This window comes from Gobius niger (assembly GCF_951799975.1).
Source record: "Gobius niger genome assembly, chromosome: 8".
In the NCBI taxonomy this organism is placed as follows: Eukaryota; Metazoa; Chordata; class Actinopteri; order Gobiiformes; family Gobiidae; genus Gobius; species Gobius niger.
In genome coordinates, this window is record NC_136859.1 from 28,542,604 (window position 1) to 28,564,122 (window position 21,519).

Here is a 21,519-nt window from a genome sequence, read left to right on the forward strand (position 1 = left end):
TTAGGATACACTTCTTTGTTCGACAAATAAAGAAACCACACTGGTTTTGAATTCTTTCCTTTTCCTACAGTGGCTCCTTACTGATATTTACAACACTGCATTATTAAACAACTGAATTTATGAATCCAAATATCCTGCTCCAACTATCAACAACCTTTAGATAAAGACATAAAAGTATAAATGCAGTTAACATAGAAAAGATTAGACTTTCAGGTCAGGTGCTCGCCTGCTGCTTGACGTACTGGCTGTGGAGGCCTTACAGCTGGAGGAGGGGGGTCTGGGGAGGCGCCTGGAGCCTAAGCTGGAGTCGTCCTGGGATTCTGAGGTAGAATGCTGACTCAGGGTTTTCTCCTGTTGTTGTGTCGAGTGTATTTCAGGAGCTGTGTGGGCACTGCAGGACTTGACTGCACCATACGAGTCTGTGTCCGAGCTTTTCCCCTCCAACACTGTGGAGAATTTAAAGGAACTGTGCGCTCTGACCGGCCGCCTGATGTTGCTCACTGGCAGCGTGGGGAAAGAGGATGAATGAGGTAACTTCTCTGAAAGTTTAACTGCTTCAGGGCTCGTCCTCTCGCTGCTGCCATTATCCTGTCCATGGTGTAGAGAGCCCTCTCCCTCCTGTTTTTGAGTCACCAGAAAGTCGTAGCATTCAGAGCAGGGCTTGTTAACAGTGGCAGTGCACTCACTCTCCGGGGGGCTTTGAGCAGAACTTTTGGAGCCATCTTCCTTTTGTAGAGGCAGGAAAGCTGAAGGTACATGGAGGTTTGGATACATGACGCTGCCCTGGACCCTCTCCAGAAAGGTGTAGTCACATGGAGCTGAAGCACTCATTGACTTACGGGCTGAAGTGGGGAAAATTTGAATCACCGATTCTTTTTTGAGTTTGTTTGAAAAATAGTCCTCAGGTTCATACGAGTCATCTCTAAATCTCGGGTAGAAGTCTAAAATGACCCTCTTGATCTTTTTGTAAGCTAAATGCATTATCTCCAGGAGATTTAGTGAAAGTGATATTGCAGCAATGCTCTGCATGAAAACCATGAATACGCTTTTCTCTGTGGGTCTGGAGACATAGCAGTCGACCACATTGGGACATGGGTCCCGCTCACATTTGAACAGAGGGTAGAGGTGGAAACCATACAGGAGATACTGGCCTGTCATGAAGGCCACCTCCACAAAAGAGCGTGTGACGATGTGGGCCACATATGTGCGAAGCAGAGAGCCTCTCAGAGGAGCTTTGTTCAGCCTGCTCTGGTCCACCTGCTTCATCTCCCGCTCAATTTTCTTCCTGGTCTCCACTGACTCCACATCCACCAACTCCAGTTCTCTCTTCAGAAGTGCTTTTTTCTTCTGCCGCTCTTTCTCCAGCGCCCGCAGCCTGTACAGAGCATGGCCCATGTAAACCAATGAGGGGGAAGATACAAAAATGACTTGCAACACCCAGTAGCGGATGAGAGAGATGGGAAAGGCCTTGTCGTAGCACACGTTTCTGCACCCGGGCTGCTCAGTGTTGCATATAAAGTCAACCTGCTCGTCGTTCCACACATCCTCAGCTGCCACCCCCAGGACCAGCATACGGAAGATGAAAAGGATGGTGAGCCAAATCTTGCCCACCATCGTGGAATGGATATGCACCTCCTCCAAAATCCCCCCCAGGAAGTTCCAGTCTCCCATCTTCACTCGACCATTATGACTGAGGGGCACAATTTAAGAGGGAAATTAGCTGGACAGATATATTAACTGAGTAGACTAAAGAACTACAGCATCTCTGCTACATAAGAAAACACTTCAAATTGCATAAAGATTCAAGACTAATAAAAAACAAATCAGTGAATCCATTCTGTAAGCCAGTCAGTTACCTCGCAGCAGCAGCAGCAGCGTGGATGGACTGCCGATGGTGACTTGTATCTCCTCGGGTCATGCAGTCCTGACGAGCTCACCAAAAAGTTTGAAAAATCGTTAGGCTCCACATCAGTCCACTCACATCAGCCCAAACTTTGCCAGCCCCCACTCAACGCGCCCGGCTGCCAGAGACTAAAGTAGGACCAACTGAGCAGCAGAGAGTGAAAGATGCCAACTGTGCTGCGCTTTGACCAGGAAAAGTCAATACGTTCTATATGAGTTCATTTAGAGATCACTGCTGCATAGATGAAATGGTGTTGGAAAAATATATGGGATGGAGCTAATGAAATAAAAGTATGCACAATCTTTTGATAATTACGCGTTCAAATTTAAAAATGTTTTCTTATATATGGCTTAGATAGTGTTTTTGTACTCAATGACAGTAGCCTATGTTCAAAGTTGGTGGTTAATGTATCTTAATGCGCTTTAGTTGTACGTTGAGTGTGCATTAGTACGATTGATAGCCCTAAATTACCCATTTTTACAGAAGAAAAACATTGGGACAACAACAGCTGCCATAGATAAACATGGGGCTAATGAAGTCAATAGTTTGTTGGTATGGAAACAAATCAATGGCTCATCCTGTCCCATTTCATACTTCACTGCAATCTGATCACACCGCTTGTACCATAGGTCACGTTTACAGTGTAAAGCCAAGTGCTGTGACGATTATGGTTTGTCAATTACAAAAGACAAGATTTAATTATGTGCATTTCTTTGATCAAATGTTGCACGACGTAAAGGATGCAATAAAAAAAACAACTCCCAATCTTTCCATTTTCAATTAAAACCTGCTAGATTTATAGAATGTTTACAGTAATTGAATATTGAATGGGCGAGTTGTATTGATGGACAGTGTTGCAATGTTCCACACATTGGCAAAAGCAGCTGGTGTTTGGAGCCAAAAGCAACGGGGGAGACGGGTCACAATAACTTAAAGGTCCTGTACCCGATTTGGGGACTTTTCAAACAATGAAAGAGGGAGCGTGTACATTTTAAGTTGTTGTGTCCCATGCATTCCTAACTTTTGTAACACATTTCCAACAGAATTTTTCACAGGGAAGAGTTTCACAACTTTTAGAGAAATACCGTTTTGGTAATGTACTGTAAACCCACGACTAGATGCGTCAGTAAAAATGCTTGAGAATTCGATGCACAGTGCACAAAGATATTTTTTCACAAAGCTCTTGCTTGTACTTAAAATGGCTTCACTGAAGGACTTTATCAAGAGGGGACAAAAACATAAAACATGAAGTTATGTCCAGGACAGGAAGTGGCCATTCCAGTGCCCTATGACTTCAGGCATGTGTGTAAGGAAGAGTCAACGTTATATGCACACATAGTACACCAGGAACGTTTTTATTTGACAGTGCAGTATGTGCATCTTTTCAGAGGTGGGTCGAGTACCCAAAATATTAAAGAGAGAGTAACGTTGCCTAAAAAATACATTTACTCAAGAACTTGGTGTCAACAAGAGTTAATAAAAGTTTAAATTTATTAAACTTCAATTCATTTTCATCTGTCACATGAAGCTTTTTACCCCCGACAGATGTGGCAAGAGGAACAAAATGAGTACTGTTACTTCAAAAATAAAACGACTCGAGTAGAAGTAAAAATACTATGTGATAAACTACTCTAAGAAGTGCAGTTACTTCAAAAAGTTACTCAAATACAGTACATGTACCCAGCTAAATGTAACAGAGTACTATCCACCTCTGGACCTTTTAAAAAGGTCTGTAAAAACAGTAAAAAGCCAGTTCTCTGCAAACCATTTAAATCTTAAACACTAAGAACAGCAACTCAAAACAGGGCATTATATACAAAAACAGAAACCTGCGTTGGTTTTGAAATGGTTGTGCTCTTTCGTGCATTGTTTACAAAAGTGTTGCTCATCTGGTGGCCGGGACCCGAAAGTGGGTCACAAGACTTTCCCAGAGAACTTTTATCAAAATATTGTTCTCCTGAAAAAGAATGAAAGCCCATCTAGAGTAATTTTGCTTATGATTTCAGCTTTAAGCTTATTTACTGTTTAAATCAACAATCCATGGGGAAAATGTTGTATTTCACATTATGTATGACAGATTTCATTCTAGCAGCTTGTCCTCTTGTGATATGCCAGTTGAGAACAATCAGTATACAATAATATGTAATACAACACATGTACAGCAGGGGGCACTCATCTGATCTTGCAAATCATTCCAAGAGGTTTGGCTGATCGGCACCAACTCCCTATGGATGCCAGGCTTTCTGAAAACATTTACCCGTATGTGTGATTAAAGCTTTGGTGTTTGGCACTTGATAGAGTCTGCCATGTGAGGTTTCTATGGCGCGGAGGACAGGAAGATGTTGAAGAGGACGGCGAAAAGCAAAAATACCGCAAACCCCACGATACATATCCAAAAACGAGGGTCTTTGAGCAGCTTCTCGTTGTAATCGCTGAAGAAGACATAGCCGATGGTCATGCCCGCTGCAATCCCTCCGAAATGGGCCACAAAGGACACCTGTGGAAGAGAAGGAGGAGTTGCATTTGGTTAAAGATTAGCCTGCAGGCTCAAAGAGATTAGATAGCTAAATTGACCATGGTGACACGTGACCTCAGGTTAAAAACCTGAAACACTGGTTTACCACAAAAAAAGCAGATAGAGGGATTGGCTCTGGTGCATTCACAACCAAAGACAAACACATCTAAAAATGGAGGATGATGCCAGTGAGGAGTAAAACCACAGAGGCGTGTTGCATTGAGATCATGCAAGGACTTGTGTTTGTGAATGAATGCATGTCCATACGGATCTCTCTAAAACAGTTCATCCTCACCACTATGACGAGATGAGAATAGCCTATGTAAAAACAAGCCCACAATTTTGTTTAACTTGAGTGAATCGTGCTTCAGACAACTTCGGAACGTTAACCTGCTAGCCTTACAATCAAGCGTTACCATTGCTCACTATTATTTTAACAAGAAAGTCACATGAAAACAACCTGTGAATTTATTAACGTGAAGGACAAGTCTTACCCTCATTCCTTGTTCATCAGTGAAGAATCGTCTGTAGAAGGCAAATCCAAAATCCGTGCCCACTGCAAAGACAATGGAGCTCTGTTAAAAGTTGTCCAATGAATAAGATGGTGAGTTGGGACGAACACTTACCAATAAGTAGAATGGCGAGGATGCGAAACACACCAAGCACTGGAATCATCTCTCGAAAATTCTGTGGACAAAAAAAAAATGTTGGTAAAAATGTCACCAAAAAACATACTACAATGCAGTCTTAATGCCTTCATCCATCAAAACTTCACTTACCACCACTGCGTTCATGAAATAGCCTCCTATCAGAGCATACACTCCCCCAGAGGCCCCGACCAAGGCACTGAGAGGATCAAATATGGAGCTGGCCAAAGAACCTGAAGGCAACACACATGAGGCAGATGTAGGGACTAGCTTTGACACAAGAGACAATTCATTAACAAAAACAAATAGTTGATATTAGCAGCACTCACTAACCTGCCACTACACCAGCGAGGTACACCATTCCCACTTCAAATCCTTTATGGACCAGTTCCAGAGGGATTCCCAACAACAGCTGCATCAATAGGTTGCCCACTATGTGCTCCACTCTAGGAAAATACATGGGTTTACTTTTAATAATAATACGTTTTTGCGTATAGAAATCTGGATTGTGTCATCAAAACCTTTAAATGCTCTGGGAATAGGACACATTCCTCACCTTACGCTGCAAATTGGATTGCTGCATGATATGAATTTTCAATCTCACAAAACCCATCTTGAAAAGCTAAAACCGATACATTTGGGCTCAATTGTTGCTGGTTCTGACCAATCACATGGAATGTGGGTGGGCTTTACATCTTCCGACTTTTATTCATAGTAATTATTATTAGCTGCTAAACCCAAAAAAACTAGCAGTTTGGCACCACGATGCCAGCTCTGTCTCACTATAAATGTGACTTTTTAAAGTTTTAATTATGAAATTATTATGGAATTATTAAGATTGCAGTAAAAAGTACCATCTGTTCATGTGTGCCAATAAAACAAAAAAATAAAGAAGCCTGAGGGCCACCAAAATTGTATCAGAGGGCCGCAGTTGGCCCCCGGGCCGTACTTTGGTCATGCCTGCTTTAGAGCTTAGTTGTTTTGCTATGTTTTGAGACTTGCTTGTGATATTAGCTCAAATGAGTTGAGCTTCATTCAGTCAGCAGAAGAAATCCAGCTCACTGTCTGTACTCTTCAAGTCTTCAAGTCATTAGGGTTAAGGGTGAGATATTTTAGCTAGCTTGGTAAAATCCAGCTAAAATATCCAGCTGGCTTTTACCAAGTTAGTACAATAACATGATAGAAACCAATAAAGAGTTTTAAAATGTATAAGACTAGAGTTGCGGAGTTGATCAGCAGCTCTTCTCTCTCTTTTTTCATTGTTTTTTAGCTTATGTTAGACGATGGACAGTGTTTGCTAGTTTCCCCTAAGTGACGTGTGCTCATTATCTTCTTTCCGAGTGTGTATACATGCACTTAAGTATCCAGGCTATTAATGGGAATTTTGAGTTTCCTGGTTTTGTCTGGTTCATGTAAACACAGAATCCTGGTTTCAGTTTCCTGGATAAGACAATATCACGTCTGTCGCTGAAGCCGGGAAAGAACTCTACTGTTTTAAGTGTTTCCTTGGGTAGTCATTTTCCCTGTGCCAGACAAATGTCCGAAAAAGCCATGCGTTAGCAACATTGCTTAAGTATTTAGCTCCATACCATGTTTATCACTAGCTCCGCCCCTCTCTGGAGCCTAAATATCCTGGATAGTGCAGTTGCTCATGTAAACAGGGATGAGTGTCCTGGTTTCTCGGACGCATGTAAACATCATATCCAGAATATTGTCATAACCAGGTTATGCCAAAATAACCAGGTTACTTGAGTGCATGTACTCTCTGGTTTCTAATAACCTGGATATTGGCTTATCCAGAAAACTGAAACCAGGATTCTGTGTTTACATGAACCAGACAAAACCAGGAAACTTAAAATCCCCATTAATCACCTAGATACTCGAGTGCATGTAAACACACTCCATGAACAAGTTGGTGCTCGTGACTCTTTGTTGTATATTTGTATTTCCACACCAGTGTTGCAAGTAGTCAGCATTAAAATAATCCACGGAGCACAAGACAATTAGAACATGCTAAGTACTGCATGAGACGGCACACATGAGTCAGACCAGATTATAAATTCGACGATAGACCGGTGGTTACTGTGTGTGGGGCCTGTGGCGTCGCCTGATTTGTCCTGACCACTCTTTGATGAATCACTGATCCACAAACCGCTCTTACCCGGCGTGGACGAACATGTAGGAGACGAAGCGCCAGGCCTCCTCCCTGCGCTCGGGCTTGTACGTCAGAGGGCTCTCCCAGATGCCTTGATCCAGGGTCACCCACTGCTTCTGAGGCTTCCACACGGCGTAGTAGATGAACACCGCTAACTAAAAACACACACAGTGAAAATATTTGATAAATGAGTCTTTCTACGACTGTCTTCAGATAAAACACAGCCTTAGAATTGCTAGGTTCTATCAGACTTTTTTGTTGAATCATTGTTGTTTACATTCGGTGCATACACTGTACATTTCTTCTAGAGTGTGGTGCATTTGTGTAAAGAGAAGTGAAGTATTCTGACAGACCCCATGAAGCACAGTGGATGCTTTCAGAGACGCACCAGCTCAGTTAATCTTACGCAGCTTCTGTGTCTAAATGAAAAGCCTATCCAACTGTGTTCATTGACATTTAGTGCAATGTGAATAGGCCCCTCTCACTCATAAAGGAACGCTTGTTGTGTATGAATTGACAGTAAATGATTAAATCTATGACCCTGGTCTTAACTACGAAACTTACCGTTGTCGTAAATAAAATCAGTTCTAAACACATTTGATATATTGTAATCTTTGTGCTCTTTATTCAAAAAGGCGATCCACTCTTTTAACACAAATGACTTCTGAATTCTGACAATCGTGTGAAATTGAAAATACTTCAAGCATAGTGGATTGATCAAGACCAGCAACCCACACACATTGCATGAAATGACACAGCTGTAGCCAAAACCCAACCCCGTGTCACAATCCACCGTAAACCATCATTTCTGCTATTATAGCCCCCAAAAACGGTGAACTCTGCTGTAGTGTTTCAGCCCCTTTGCACAAGGCAAGCCTTGCGGTAACCTACTTTTCACATGACCACCTGCTGACTGCTCACATTCCTCAAAACGGGGATTGTTTTCTCAACCCAAATGTCTAAAACTGTGTTATGTTTGCAGAGCGGAGCAGCATCATCATACAGAGAAAGCCGATCACTGGCTGTTTGTCAAGTCATTCACTAAAAACAATGAAATTAGAGTCATTACTAATCTGGTGAGAGTCAAAACTTCACCAATAAAAAAGTCATGTAGTCAGTGACAGTCTGTATGTAGCCGTCTACCCTTGATTCTTGCTGAACAAATATCAAATGAGACTTTAAACAGTGAAATTATGTACGTCCAGTTGCTGATATTAATACAGTAATGTCAGGCAGCAGTCAGAAAGTGTTTGTTTGCCCTCAGACCAAAAGGAAGCTGCTGTTGATCTTATTCCAGAGCCGTGGGAAGATATTTTAGTTAGGGGGTGCTGTGGGACAAGATTTACCCCCAAAATATTTTTTCTGTGCATAAATCCTATTTATTAACCTCTTAACTCCCGCCTGAACCGAGAGCATTTTCTCCAGTTCAGCTTTACCCAAATCCTTGTTGGGCGGTCATCTCATTTTTGTCAAATTTTCGTGTTTTTTTTGTCACTTTTTTGTCAAATTATTCGCATTTTTTTTGTCAAATTCTTATCACTTTTTTGTCCGTTTTTTTCTAAATTTTTCGTCAATTTTTTCTCACTTTTCCATTTTTTCGACATTTTTTGTCACTTTTTCGTCAAATTATTCGCATTTTTTGTCAAATTCTCACTTTTTTGTCAAATTCTCACTTTTTTGTCCATTTTTGTCCATTTTTTGTCACTTTTTCACCAATGTTTTCTCACCTTTTTCACATTTTCATCCTTGTTTTCGTCTCAGTTTTGTTGCTATTTTCACACCTTTTTTCCAGAACCTTTTGGACTGGGGTAAAGCTGGAGAAAATGTGCTCATTTCAGGTGGGAGTTAAGGGGTTAATATTGCCTGCAGTTCACAAACTATCCACCAGGGGGTGCTGCAGCGCCCTCAGCACCCTGGGTTCCCACGGCCTTGTCTTGTTCTGATGTACTATCTGTCCGAGCTAAGAGACCTCGCCTATATTGCTGCAAAACTGTAAGACAACATTACAAATTAAACAATATTTCTGAAGAATGCATTTATTACCGTCAATGTTCTGTGTGCAGGTGTAGGTAAGTTTGCCAAGTGCTGGCTGATCTTTTACCCATACCTATCAAGTTTCGGGTTTGGAAAAATACGGGAAATTTTTCGGCCGCCCAGCGCGAGCCGTCCCACCAGCCCAGTCAAGCTCAAAGACGGGTCAGAATACGACAGTTTCCCGGCCAAAACGGGACACTTGACAGCTATGCTTCTGCAGGTGGCAGTTCTCACGAGGCTAATGATAGAGTTCAGTTCGGAGAGGCAGAGGAGCGCTTTTTAAATTATTTTATTATAATACAGGAAATTTACAGGATAAAAGCGGCAAGACGGCAGGAAAGAGGGACAAAATATGGCAAAACGGGACACTTGACAGCGTAATTTACCCATGTCAAATGATGGAGGGCCAAACCTCCCCGTGGTGGCCAAAGCCACAATTTCTCTTAATACTAGTTTTGAACACCAAATAGACTTTAATGGGGGAATCCAAAGGGAAAAAAATAATGAACATAATTTTACTACTTTCTGTGTATTCTAAAAAGGTGTTTGAGCACGAGTATAGTTCTAAAAATCATCTTGGGTGCCAGGGTGTTTATGCTTATGGACTGGATTTGTGGATAAGGCTGTTCCTGCTTCAGCAAAATGGCTTCGAGACAAGGCTACAATAATAATGTTAATGGCACAGAATAAGCTGTCAATTAAAAAGCCCTCTGCTGATAAAGGATTGAGACTGCTTATGAATTGCACTGCCCTAGTATTAATTTATTACCAGGGACAAAAAAATGGCACAGCCTATTTTAACCTCACCTAAATATCTGTCCCATTTAAAGCCTCCATAGTAAATCCATACAGTAATGAGTCAGTGTGTGCTGCCGTTACATAAACAGTCCATACAATCCATAGTGTTGTGATGTATCCAGGGCAGGTTGTCTCTCACCTCGGCTATACTGATGAGGATGATGAAGATGGGGGGCGGGCAGCAGTTGGCCCGTTCCAGATAGGAGACGCGGCTCTTTTCCGGAAGCATCCATCTGGACACGGTGCGCTGGAACTTCTCACAACATCCCAACTTCCTGCCGCCCCCGTCCGCCTCGGCCTCGTCATCCACGACCCTGAACCGTCTCCCGTCCCTGTCCACCGGAAACGGCTCATTGGACTCCGGGTCTTGGTCCATCCCCGCCGCTCGACTGGTGAAGCAATGTGAAAATCAATCAGTGAAAAACAACCTACACTTGATTTGTATAATATGAAGCATCTTTTTCTTTTACATTATGTGTTTTTTTTATAGTAAAGGGAACCCCCAATCCCCAATTTCACTGTATACATATCATCCCGCACATCGCAATTCTTCATGTGAATTCAGGTTTCCTGCGTGTGTGCAGCTCCATGAGATGGCAGAACAAAGCAGGGCGGCCCTCCATGGAAATAGTTCAGACTATAAAAATGACTCCTCTAAATCAGTTCTCCCAGCTTTAAGATGTGCGCCACTGCAGCTTAATAGGAAAAAATCAATCAATTCATAAACTTAAATGAAACTTTTGCTGGAGATGACTGGCATAAAGAAATGTATTGCATTTGAATTCATGTTTTTTGCCTTAATACGTAAAATGTACCTTTGTGGTGGCAAAATGAGCTAAATTTATGGATATGAATAGAAACCTTGACCTATTTAGTCTTTACTATACCAATAACTATTGGATTTTTTTTTTCTGTTCAAAGCTCAATGTATCAGGCTAGAAGTTATTGGAAAAACCTTTCAAAATATTAAGTTGAGATGTTGACACACAATTTCGCATTTAGATGATTATGGAAAAGCAAAAGTGTAAAAAAATAACCTTCTTGTGAATATTCTGCAGTTTGTTTCCATTAGAAAATGAATGTCCATTTAGTTTATTTTTTATTTGTATTTTTGGTCTCCACAGGCAAAAATGCACATTTTGTTATTGGCTAAACTGGACTACATGAGTTAAACATTAGGCTATTGGCATTAGACAACTAGTGCACGTGATAACTAGGCTTTTTGTTTGATCTATGAACCATCTCGGTCTTTGGACGACCTAATAAAGATTGTAGATTTCCTATCTTGCCAAAATGCCGCACAAGTGAATGTGAAAGCGCAGTAAACATAAAACAACAGCATGTGCTTTCCTGATGACAGGGCGTTTCTAATACATTTCCATAAGAAAAAACCAGGTTGCCACTTTTGATATAAACGAGTAAACTGCTGCTGCTCAAACAAACGCATTTCACACAGACAGAATAAACTAGGACTGATATTCTACTTCATTCGACTCATTGTCAGATGTGTTGCTGGGCTTATACTCACAGTCAGCAAACTCCAGGAAGGAAGGCAGAGAAGACAACCCCCAAAGCACGAGATCGTTTGGAAGAACCGGTTCCCAAATGTTTTTTCGGGAGAAGGTGAAGAAGAGTCTATTCCTCCATTTTAGCAGCAGAGCCTTTTCCACCTCCTTCCTCACAGTGTTCCGAAGCTCGATGGAAAACGCACGGGGAGATAATTATAGCCCTTCCATTGCTTTTTGTGTGTGTGTGAGGCAAACTTCCTTCCTCCGTCCAAATGACCCCGCGATGCTTGTCTTTGTCCTGTAAACACGATTGCAAACAGAACTCTCTCTGTCCTGACGCGCCACCCGAGCCGCAGCAGCCCGTACCTGCGTCCCAGTGCCACACCTGAGGGGTGACGTCACGCGGGGGCTTCTCAGGTAGACGATTTGCACAATAATGCGAACAGCTCTGCGCTCCTCCCCCTGCGCTCCGATGGAAAGCAGTGTTTAGGCATCATGGCGTTTATGTTTAATGCATAGGTTAAGTTTTTGTTTTAGTTTCAATCTTACAGTCTGTGGTTTCAACAGGTCTATTGTACTTTCATTCACCACTAGATGGCACCAGACCACACTAATGCTGGACCCATGGGTGAGGTTGTTGCAGATTCGCTACTCCATCAATGCAGACTGGACTGTCTTGGGAACTGGAGCTGACATTGTGGTTGTCATTTTTACATGCATATTTAGGATTATTGGACTATTTTTTAGAAAATCAATTTCAATGTCAATATAGACTTTTCATGTCAAACTGTCAATCACCTAAGAAAATATTGGCACTGTCAGAACACACTTCAAGACAGTGCCTCTAACTTCTAGTCCAGTGTTTTTCAACCTTTTTTGAGCCAAGGCACTTTTTTTAATTGAAAAAAATCACACACACCACCAGCAGAACATTTTTAAACATGTAACTCTGTAGCCTATGTTCACAATATAAAGTGGATCTCATCAAAGTGTCTGCAACAGGAACACCATGTGTTTTCTTGCTGGCCACAACGTCTCTGTCACCGCCACCTGTCACATCCGTGCATACCTTATTCTGTTGTCTCAAAGCTACCTGCGGCCACATAACATACTGATCTATGGAAGAGCTTTACATGGTTAGTCTGCTGATCACTAGGCAGCCCAGAGACACTACACAACGGCACACTATTTGCGGATAATAATTAATTTGTTTTCAAAAAATATGTTTTAGACCCACTGGGTGAAATTGGATAATTTCCCAAGGCACACCACACAACATCGCCAGGCACAGAGGTTGAAAAACACTGTTCTAGTCAAGACACTTTTCCCCACAATGGCTTTTAATGTAAAGTTGGGCAGTTTTCCTTTTCTTTCCTTTCTTTATTCCCCCATTGTGTCGTTTTATCACTTTGTTGTTTACTTGTTTGTCAATTTATGTTCAAGGTTGTTGTAAAGGAGCTTTATAAATAAAGTTGACCTTGACCTTCTGAGGTCCAAACAGCAATGACCAATTCCAGGTGGTAAAGTACGTAAACGAGATCTACAAATACATTAAACTTTGACTAAAATTGTTCTGAATGAGAACTAATTATGAAAGAGGATTAAACATGAATAAAATAATTTCTCAATCCAACAAGGTCAAGAAAAGGTTCTCAGACCTGAAGCAGCCCCTGTGCCACACTGGATAGACTGCAGGTCCGGTTGGTTTGTGTGTGTGCGCCTTTAGGAAACTTGATACACCCCATTGTTGACGACAGAGAAATTATTGCATTATCATCTTCAAAACCAAAGCATCACAAGCTTGGCAGAGGTGTTACATGATATGCCCACGTACATCAAAAGATAATGTTGAAACATGTATTTAAGCTATTCAACATATCACAGTTCAATGATATGAGATCCCCCCCCTTTTGGATATTGCTGCTGTTGTCATCAAAACTAAGACGAAAGCACACGACACAACTTTAATCACTGAAATTTTTAATTTTTCAAAATGGGAAAAAAAATAACGCACATTCTTAGGTAACGAGTTATGAGGAGCTCGGTCAAAGGAGCGGAACAGGAGTGAAGCAGGGGCCTTTAAGTGCAGCTGCTGGGAGGGTATACAGAATCATCATGAGCCATAAAAGCTTTTCTACAGCGTCAACAGAGTGACACGGACCTGCTATAGTTTCCAGAGAGCATATCATCAACAACAGGGCGAAGACAGCTGGGCTTTTTTTTACATTACGTTTTACTCTTATACCTTTTGGGGCCAGCAGCAATCACCATTTTTGAACATGTGGGTTTAAAAAACTGGAGAAACCATGGCACCTGAACAGTTTGAGGTGATAAAGGGGGTGAAAAGGAACATAAAATGTAAATCAGGAAGAAGAGGTGAGTAAAAGAGCAGCCATCTTGTGAGAGGAAGTTGGGATCTCGCCGACGTCAGCTCACGAGACATCTGAAACGCACAAGGGAGATAACACGAGTTAGCATTTCAAGATAAAACAAAATCATCTTATCTTTGTACTTTGTGAAACTTACAACTGGCTGGCCGCGCTCCGTATCTTCGCATTATCTGGTCTTGTGTGAATTTCACAAAAGATTCATATTGTTCTGGAAGAGAAAAGGCCAGGAGATGAGACTGTGCTTCAGATAAACAATTTGACATCCGTGTAGCGCTAAAATATACATTTAAATTATGTTAACCCTCAATCTCGAATTCAAATGTTCTCATTTATTATAGTCTAAATCAGGGGTCCCCAAATAAATCAGTCAACCTTTCTTTCATAACTGTGGACATATGTCCGGGGTCCAGACATATGCAGTCAGTGTTTGAAAATGTTAAAACATGGGCACAGGTTGTGCATTTACAAAGCAGAGCTGATTAATTAATCAATAATTTTGCCTTTTTATTTCAATGCTCCTCAACTTGTTCAGATAATTTTTAATTCAGCCATAGAAATTAAAGTATATTGAGAGGATGAAAAGCCTTTGGGGGTCCGGATCTGGATCCCTGGTATAAATAGTTCCTTCCGCCTTATTTTAAACACAAAAACAAAAGGATCCATTCTTTGGACCGATAGTTAAAGTGACAGGTTTTAATGCTTTTGAATAATATGACTTATTCAAATGGATAACATCTGTTGCAAGTATTAATTATCATTTCATTTCAGTGAAGCAGTAATTTAATGAAGAAATGTTGAGCAAAAAAGTATTTTTTATTTTTAAGCTACTGACAGGAAGTGACATAGATAGAGGTAAAGTTCCATAGCAGTTTGACACACTCATTTCCCGTTGGCATGGCGACAATTTAAAATAGTTTGCCTCTATGTCACTTCCTGTCAGTGTCCAGTAAGGAAGCAAAACTATAAACATCACAAAAAAATTCTAAAACAAAGGAATGCTAGGTAATTTTTTTTTTTCTTAAATATGTTACATATGTTTTAGTAAAAACAGTCTAATGTGTCAAATGCACTTCAAGCTTTAAGATAATATTGTGAAATAAAGAGAACAGCAAAAACATAATCTAACAGTCTTAAAACAAAAGCTGCATATCAAGAAATCAATGAAGAAAACAAGCTGAAATGTTCACGCTGAAATTAGGGTTGTTCCGATAAAACAGTCAGATAAAAAAATGACACTTGGGCTCTGGCAGGGAAGCGGTCAATGCCAAAATACAGTACTAGAATGTGAATGTGAATAAAAGAGAACAGGAAACCCAGAGACAAGATGCAAGGGCCAAAGCTACCATAAAGAGAGTCCATACGTGAGCGCGGTGGCCGTCTTCGCATCACAGTATTCCACAAGTTCTGCTTTCTCTCAAAACACTAAATAAATGAAGAGTATGAAGTAGTAACACAGACACTTTTTCCAATTGTAATTATTGCAGTTTCCAGTGTTCACAAAGCCTCCAAAATCCTCATTTAAGCTGCTTGTGGCGTTAGAATTAGCCGCAACTCAGTAAGCCGAAGCGACTCGTCTCTGTTCCTTCTCTTTAGAAAAACACAGACTGGTATCAGACTGTTAAATTCGTTTGGGTAATTACTGACACAAATGTCTTAAAATTGTGTCTTGTATCGGAACAACCCTAACCCCAGTTGAAAAAGTCAAACAGAAGCAAAGGAACATTAACCTGACCCAGTTAAGTTGAATGAGACGCGAGAGATTCTTTACCTGCAAGTTTTATATTAAGGATCTGTTCGTACTCCTCCCTGATCTTATCCTCGTGGTCTTTGAGGAGCCGCTCGCACAGGTAGCTTACTTGCCTCAGCGTAAAAGAGGGCTGGTCCTTCCTGGAGGCGCCTACATAAAAAAAAAAAAAAAAAAACAAGGTCAAAATAGTCAGTGCAAGACTGTAATGGAGCTCCCTCGATCTGCCCCGCGTCTGCCAAAAAGAACGGCATGCAAGAGTCATTTTTATAGTCCTTGTAGCGTGGCCTTCCCCAGGTGATTCATTACTCCTCAATGGTTTAAGACATCAGGGCTTACATTTCGTAAATCATGGACAACCGTGGGTACAGCCGCGGTGTCGGGAGTTGGAAATGGATGCCAACAGCGTGATCTATGACACAGATTCAGCGCATGTGGAAAGTAGTGCAGCCCCTGGAGCTATGCATTTAGATAACATCTTTTTTTCTTAACATTTAATCCTGTTGTTCCACTTTTAAAATAATACAAAAAAAAAAAAAGGCCATGAAGCTATAAACTGTGGCGATGTTTTATTATGGGGCCACATTAGCCTCATTTCCACAGGATGGTGTGGGAAGACATTGAGTCAAGACAATATAACATGAACCCAATTCCGATACAAGTTTTAAACATGTACTAGCGCTGGAGGTACGCACCTGGGGGAGAACTGGGGGCGGTGAGTGCTGAGCTGGGGCTGGGGACATCGGTGGAGCTGCAGGCCTCGCTCTGGTTGAAAGCTCCCTCCAGCTGTCGCCGCCTCTGGATCCGACTGTACTCCTGACGCAGGTTCTGGAAGATCTGCTCTGTGGGACCAACACGAGAGCCAGAGTTAGTTACATTCTGGCCACTTTCAACATCATGATGGCAACCACTGCTAGGGAAAAGTCACCGCTAGCCGTGCGCCGCGCTCCCCTTTCAGGGCCAGAACTACAGTAAGACAGACACGTTCAGTGCGGCTGCCACACAGCCCGGTGTTTTTCCAGCTCGAACAAACGCTGTAATCATATCACATTGTCAGCAATCATGACAAAGCTCGGGCGCTTCCTCTTGACGTCTCAACTGCTCCCGACTGCAGCAGCTTAAGAGACAGGAAGTTTGGTGTCAACTCAAAAAACAGCTGTGGCCATATGACAAACTACAACAGGCTGAAGAGAAAAGGATGATCCATTTTTCACTTTCACTTCTCCTCCATTTTAGCTGCTCATGTTTTTTTTTGTGTCAAAGAACAGCTGGGAAGATGCTTACGTGATGGGAGACTCGTCAGCTCATAAATAAGGGTCCGACTGTGGCTACAATAGAATCAGGAAAGCAATACCTCAAGAAAATCTGCAAATGATCCCAAATGATCAATGCGTTTGCTTCTTATAATCTTAGAAGCCGTTCGTAAACAAGCTGCTCCAGTGACAAATCCATCCAAAGGTCAAAAGACGATGTTAAAAACAACAAGCCTCAGTGCAAACAGCAGAGATAACCAAATATTCAGCTTGAACCTATATCTGGAAATGGGGCTCTTTCCTCTATCTGAGTGGACAGGCTGCATTTAATCTTGGGTGGAGAGAGCTGGGGGGGCCATGTTCACAGTCCAAACTCGTGTCCAGCTTATTTAGACGCACAAGAAAAAGCAGGATCTTTGCTTTTGGGGGGAGTAGTGTCCTCTGCCTCGGCGGCCGGTCAGGGTGCTGAATGACTGAGGCCCTCTTGTAGAATGCGTCTTTTGTAAACTCCCCGCATTAACAACACACAAGGCTAATCTGACAGGCTCAGTGGGCCACGGTGCTTTCACTCTTAATACAGCCATGTCAGGGAACAAAAACACCAGCCCTGCGCCTCACTGGGGCTGCAAAGAAGACCCGTGATCGATTGGGTGACGGGAAAGAAACTCGGCCCGGGTAATTAAGAGACACGAGAGGGGCGACCACTTCAGACTAAAGGACATAGAATAGGGTGTGGGCCCGTCAAAACCATCATTTCATGAAACTGTATTCATACTCATTTGCACACATTAAAATGAACAGTATGTGGGAAAAGTACATGAAGTAAATGTTAGGTGGCAGCTTGTAATGCATTAAATCATCAATAAATTACACACCATTTTAGAGCTGCTGATCCCAATGTCTCCTTTTCTTGAACTATATCAGAGGAAGGAAGTTCAATAAACAGTTAGCAGAAGCCCAAACTCATTTCTTCTTCTGCACATCCCAGTTCTCTTCCCATTTTCCAGGTAGAGAAGCAGAGTTTATTGTCACGGCACTGACATGAAGTCCCAGCACATTAACGTGCTCGGCAAGATGCAGACAGCACAGTCTCATTTTTACATTATGTTGCTGCTTTTACAACAAACTCTATGGAGGAAGAAAGGAAAACCAAAATGTTCAACACAGCCTGTGACATGGTGCCTCAAAACTGATGCCATAAAAAGATTGGCATGCAAAGCAGTTCCATATAGCTTGTGTCAGAAAGGAAACAGGAAGTTTATGACAAAAAAAATAAATAGTGAAAAGTGAAGATCGTTTTACTACAAAAATAGTTTGGTTGCTGTACAGCTGAAATAGATGAAAGGGAAAACCTAGTTGACATACAGAATGTGTAAAGGAGACTGGCAAGTACAGCACCCTTCGCCGCTGGTGCTCCTTTGTACTGCTGCCAACCAGAGCTGGCCTAAACGTGGGCGTTGCTTGGCAACACTGACCGTGCCAAAGTCGAGCCAAGTCATCAATCTGAGACTTCCGGGATTTGGGGAAACTCCAGGGAGAGTTTTGTGATACAGGCGAACCGTAATACAATAACAGACTGGACAGTAGAGGAAGCTGACTCACTCATTCACTTTCATTAACAAGCACATGCTGTGTGTAATGTTCCCAAGTTTAATAATGACTGCAAGAATTTATGAGACACAGGGATTAGAGCAGGCATCCCAAGGAAAGATTGTCTTCATTTTTAGGGTTGCACATAATGAGCTTAACAGATTCATTGTTTACTATGGTGGTTGGATTGCAACAACATTTAACCACCACAATAATCAGAACCTTCCACAACTACATTACTTTCCCACGTAACTCAACTCCTGCAACCAGAAGAATATATTCAGAAAGCCAAAGGCAAACTATCAAGTCTGTGTTTATACCATCAGGGTAGCAGTGGCATGACTTTAGAATACCTGCCTAAATACCTGTGCCACTATAAACAGTTCAGACACATTCACATTGGAGAGACAACGATATGAACTGCCAAACTAATGCAATATTCAAAACATGTTTGTCGTTGTCTAAACTACAGTGTCAGTAGATTTAATACATACACAATGATCACTTAAGTTATTGCAGCCTCTGCCACAATTAAAATTGCCCTTTTGATTTGATAGCGATTCATTGTTCCTAACTACAACCACAACCTGAAATAATAAGCAGCAGACACTGTATAATCTCCATGGTCCCTCACTGGCCTCCAGCTGTCTGTCGTCAGCTCACCTGCATGGCTGGAAAACTCCTGGGCAGAGTAGGGCAAGAGCCTGGGAGAACTGACAGCTGACCTTTCACCAAACACAACACTGCTTCCACTTGGCACAGCGCGGCACAAGGGCAGATCCCACACACAGGGCCCCATTTCTGGGAGAAGGTGAGTACAAGACCTGCTATCAGAGGCTTGTGTCCAATGTGCAGCAACACATGACTTCAGTGAAATGGCAGCTGCTGCACAGTAACTCAACTGGCACTGTGCTTTCTTTCAGGGAGCATGTGTTTACAGCCAAACAGTGGAGGGTTTTGACAAGGCAAAAAGTGAGGGGCGAGTCATTATGAGCCACAGTTCCTCTTAAAGGAATCTTAAGTACATAACTCTTTCAACGGCAGACCCATTAAATACATATATTCTTTGGAAAACACCATTTCTGATGACTTGTGTCAGTGCATTTTAGTCTGGGAGAAGCCTGAACCACAAACTATAATATCTGCTATACGATTATGTATTAGTGTTATATATAATATAATACTAACACATAATGGTGGTTCTCGGACTATTATGTGCACACACTGGTCATACTTGAGCTCCTTCAGGTGGTACTCGGGGTGACTTTAATTAGAGATCATTGCAACTATGCTTTTGTGATGTATTTATGTTAGGTATATTCTTGTTTAGGCATGATTTACAGTGCCTCAGACATTTTAGATCGATTTTAAACGGTTTAGTTCTGATCTAGACTTCATGGTTCATGAGGTGGTACTTGGTGTGAAAAGTTTTGAGAACCACTGCTTTACATAATGTAGATTTACAGCCAATAAGACATTAAATACTCAGACGTCAGTAAAGGTGTAGGTTTTGCAGTCCATCAGGCATGGGTTTTGTGCAGTGACGTGATGACCAGGGACAGCATAATAAGCCTTCTAGAGACATTCCCGTGACTGTTTTTGACAGTGCACCCCGCATGAGCTCAGTGCTCATTGTGGAATTGCATTCCAGGTCAAAGAGAAAAAAGCCTAACAATGCCTTAAGGGGTTAAAGAGGAAAAGCAGTGGTGTGGTGGACAGCTCTCCCCCACCTCACGCCGTGATGATAGAGTGCAGTTTGGACAGGAAACATTAGCCGGCAGCTCCTAATGAACACCATTCCAAGATGGGTCTGCTGCCATTTGTCTTTTAAAGTCACTAAAAAGTACCAGCCAGGAGCAGGAGAGACAGGCCCGGGTCTTTGTCTGTAGCCGATGTGGTCACACTTGCACAAAGCCGTCTTGAAGGGTAAATGGTATCTTTGGACAGTCTGTTTGTCCCATTTCTAAGAAGCTCCAGAGCAAAGCTAGCAAAGGAGGAGCAATCTGCTCGAGCTACACTGTCAACACATGAAGAGCACATGATTCTTCAGGAGCATTCAGAAATGATTGAATAAACAGGGCACATTCAATGAAAAATAGTGACTTTACGTTAGCTAACGTTCATATGTGAATCCGTTGGCGAACATTTGCTAAGCTAACGATTAGCCTCCAACCCCCATCTGATTCTCACTCCACCCAAACCCCCTCCCCCATGACACCCATCAGCAAACGTAGAAAAAAGTAATTTTCCATTTAGTTTTCTTACCTGGGGTAAGACGACTTTCGGCCCCAATTACAGGTGAAGACATCGAGTGCGTGGGGCTGTCGACAGGCGGACGGAGGGTGCATCTTTGCGGTGACGGAGTGCTGGGAGTCCCCGGTAGAGGGTTGCACCTTCTCCGCTTGGGAGACTGAGGACTGAGCAGGGCCTCAAACTCCATCGACCGCTTTAACGTAGCTCCACAAGCCATGTTAGCTTGACGAAAGCGAAATACAGAGTGCAGAAAGAAACCCGCAAATATTGGGGTTAAAACCGCCCTGATTACAGCGATGACGCTCCGTGTTTAGCTGAGCCTTTCTTCCTCCACAACAACGGGTTTTCTCTGAGTTGAGCCTCGGTCCAACTGAAGCTGCTGAATTTTTAAAACGTCACAATGGTGGGCCGTACCATGTGCGGCAGGAGGGGGGGACTACAGCTCAACTACATGTTTTACACGTTTGGTTGAGGAGGAAACGCATTATACAGGCATTTGTCTACATAGTATGCTATTTACACCATATATTTGGATCGGTAATGCGTAAGATAATGTTCATACGCTTTTAATTTTGTATTTTGTGGTCATTAGACCCCTATATTGAAAGTCAAAAGGTCTCGGGATGAACTCTAACTAAAAGGTTCACGAGACGTCTGGTGGTGGGAAAACAGGTGAAGATACACGGGGGGAAATGATCTAGATCAACTATTTTGCAGCCCTTTTGCTCG

At 42.2% G+C, this 21,519-nt stretch overlaps 3 protein-coding genes across 3 annotated transcripts; all 3 read right to left on the bottom strand.

The window, feature by feature from the left end:
• Positions 1–164: 164 nt before the first annotated feature.
• On the bottom strand, positions 165–1,926 carry gja9a (gap junction protein alpha 9a). The gene is made up of 2 exons (XM_079561206.1): positions 1,857–1,926; positions 165–1,690 (listed from the first exon to the last, which is right to left on the bottom strand). The coding sequence occupies exons 1-2, from the start codon at positions 1,916–1,918 to the stop codon at positions 202–204; spliced, it is 1,551 nt and encodes a 516-aa protein (XP_079417332.1). The 5' UTR covers positions 1,919–1,926; the 3' UTR covers positions 165–201.
• Positions 1,927–4,004: 2,078 nt separating this feature from the next.
• rhbdl2 (rhomboid, veinlet-like 2) lies at positions 4,005–11,596 on the bottom strand. The gene is made up of 8 exons (XM_079561271.1): positions 11,577–11,596; positions 10,192–10,441; positions 7,227–7,375; positions 5,399–5,511; positions 5,198–5,298; positions 5,045–5,105; positions 4,913–4,974; positions 4,005–4,400 (listed from the first exon to the last, which is right to left on the bottom strand). The coding sequence occupies exons 2-8, from the start codon at positions 10,426–10,428 to the stop codon at positions 4,221–4,223; spliced, it is 903 nt and encodes a 300-aa protein (XP_079417397.1). The 5' UTR covers positions 10,429–10,441; positions 11,577–11,596; the 3' UTR covers positions 4,005–4,220.
• A 1,927-nt stretch (positions 11,597–13,523) lies between these two features.
• On the bottom strand, positions 13,524–21,178 carry akirin1 (akirin 1). Its single transcript, XM_079562035.1, has 5 exons — positions 20,803–21,178; positions 16,390–16,536; positions 15,719–15,847; positions 14,087–14,158; positions 13,524–14,003 (listed from the first exon to the last, which is right to left on the bottom strand). Exons 1-5 carry the CDS (start codon positions 21,005–21,007, stop codon positions 13,993–13,995), a joined length of 564 nt encoding a protein of 187 aa, XP_079418161.1. The 5' UTR covers positions 21,008–21,178; the 3' UTR covers positions 13,524–13,992.
• Between the last annotated feature and the right edge of the window lie 341 nt (positions 21,179–21,519).

Coding starts and splice junctions, on each gene's coding strand:
- gja9a (XM_079561206.1), bottom strand. CDS start 1,918: ATGACCCGAGGAGATACAAGTCACCATCGGCAGTCCATCCACGCTGCT. Junction 1,691..1,856: donor GCTGCTGCTGCTGCTGCGAG/GTAACTGACTGG, acceptor TGTGCCCCTCAG/TCATAATGGTCGAGTGAAGA.
- rhbdl2 (XM_079561271.1), bottom strand. CDS start 10,428: ATGGACCAAGACCCGGAGTCCAATGAGCCGTTTCCGGTGGACAGGGAC. Junction 5,299..5,398: donor CCTCGCTGGTGTAGTGGCAG/GTTAGTGAGTGC, acceptor TGTTGCCTTCAG/GTTCTTTGGCCAGCTCCATA. Junction 4,401..4,912: donor CTGATGAACAAGGAATGAGG/GTAAGACTTGTC, acceptor TCTCTTCCACAG/GTGTCCTTTGTGGCCCATTT.
- akirin1 (XM_079562035.1), bottom strand. CDS start 21,007: ATGGCTTGTGGAGCTACGTTAAAGCGGTCGATGGAGTTTGAGGCCCTG. Junction 15,848..16,389: donor CGCCCCCAGTTCTCCCCCAG/GTGCGTACCTCC, acceptor TTTTTTATGTAG/GCGCCTCCAGGAAGGACCAG. Junction 14,159..15,718: donor CCTTAATATAAAACTTGCAG/GTAAAGAATCTC, acceptor TTTCTCTTCCAG/AACAATATGAATCTTTTGTG.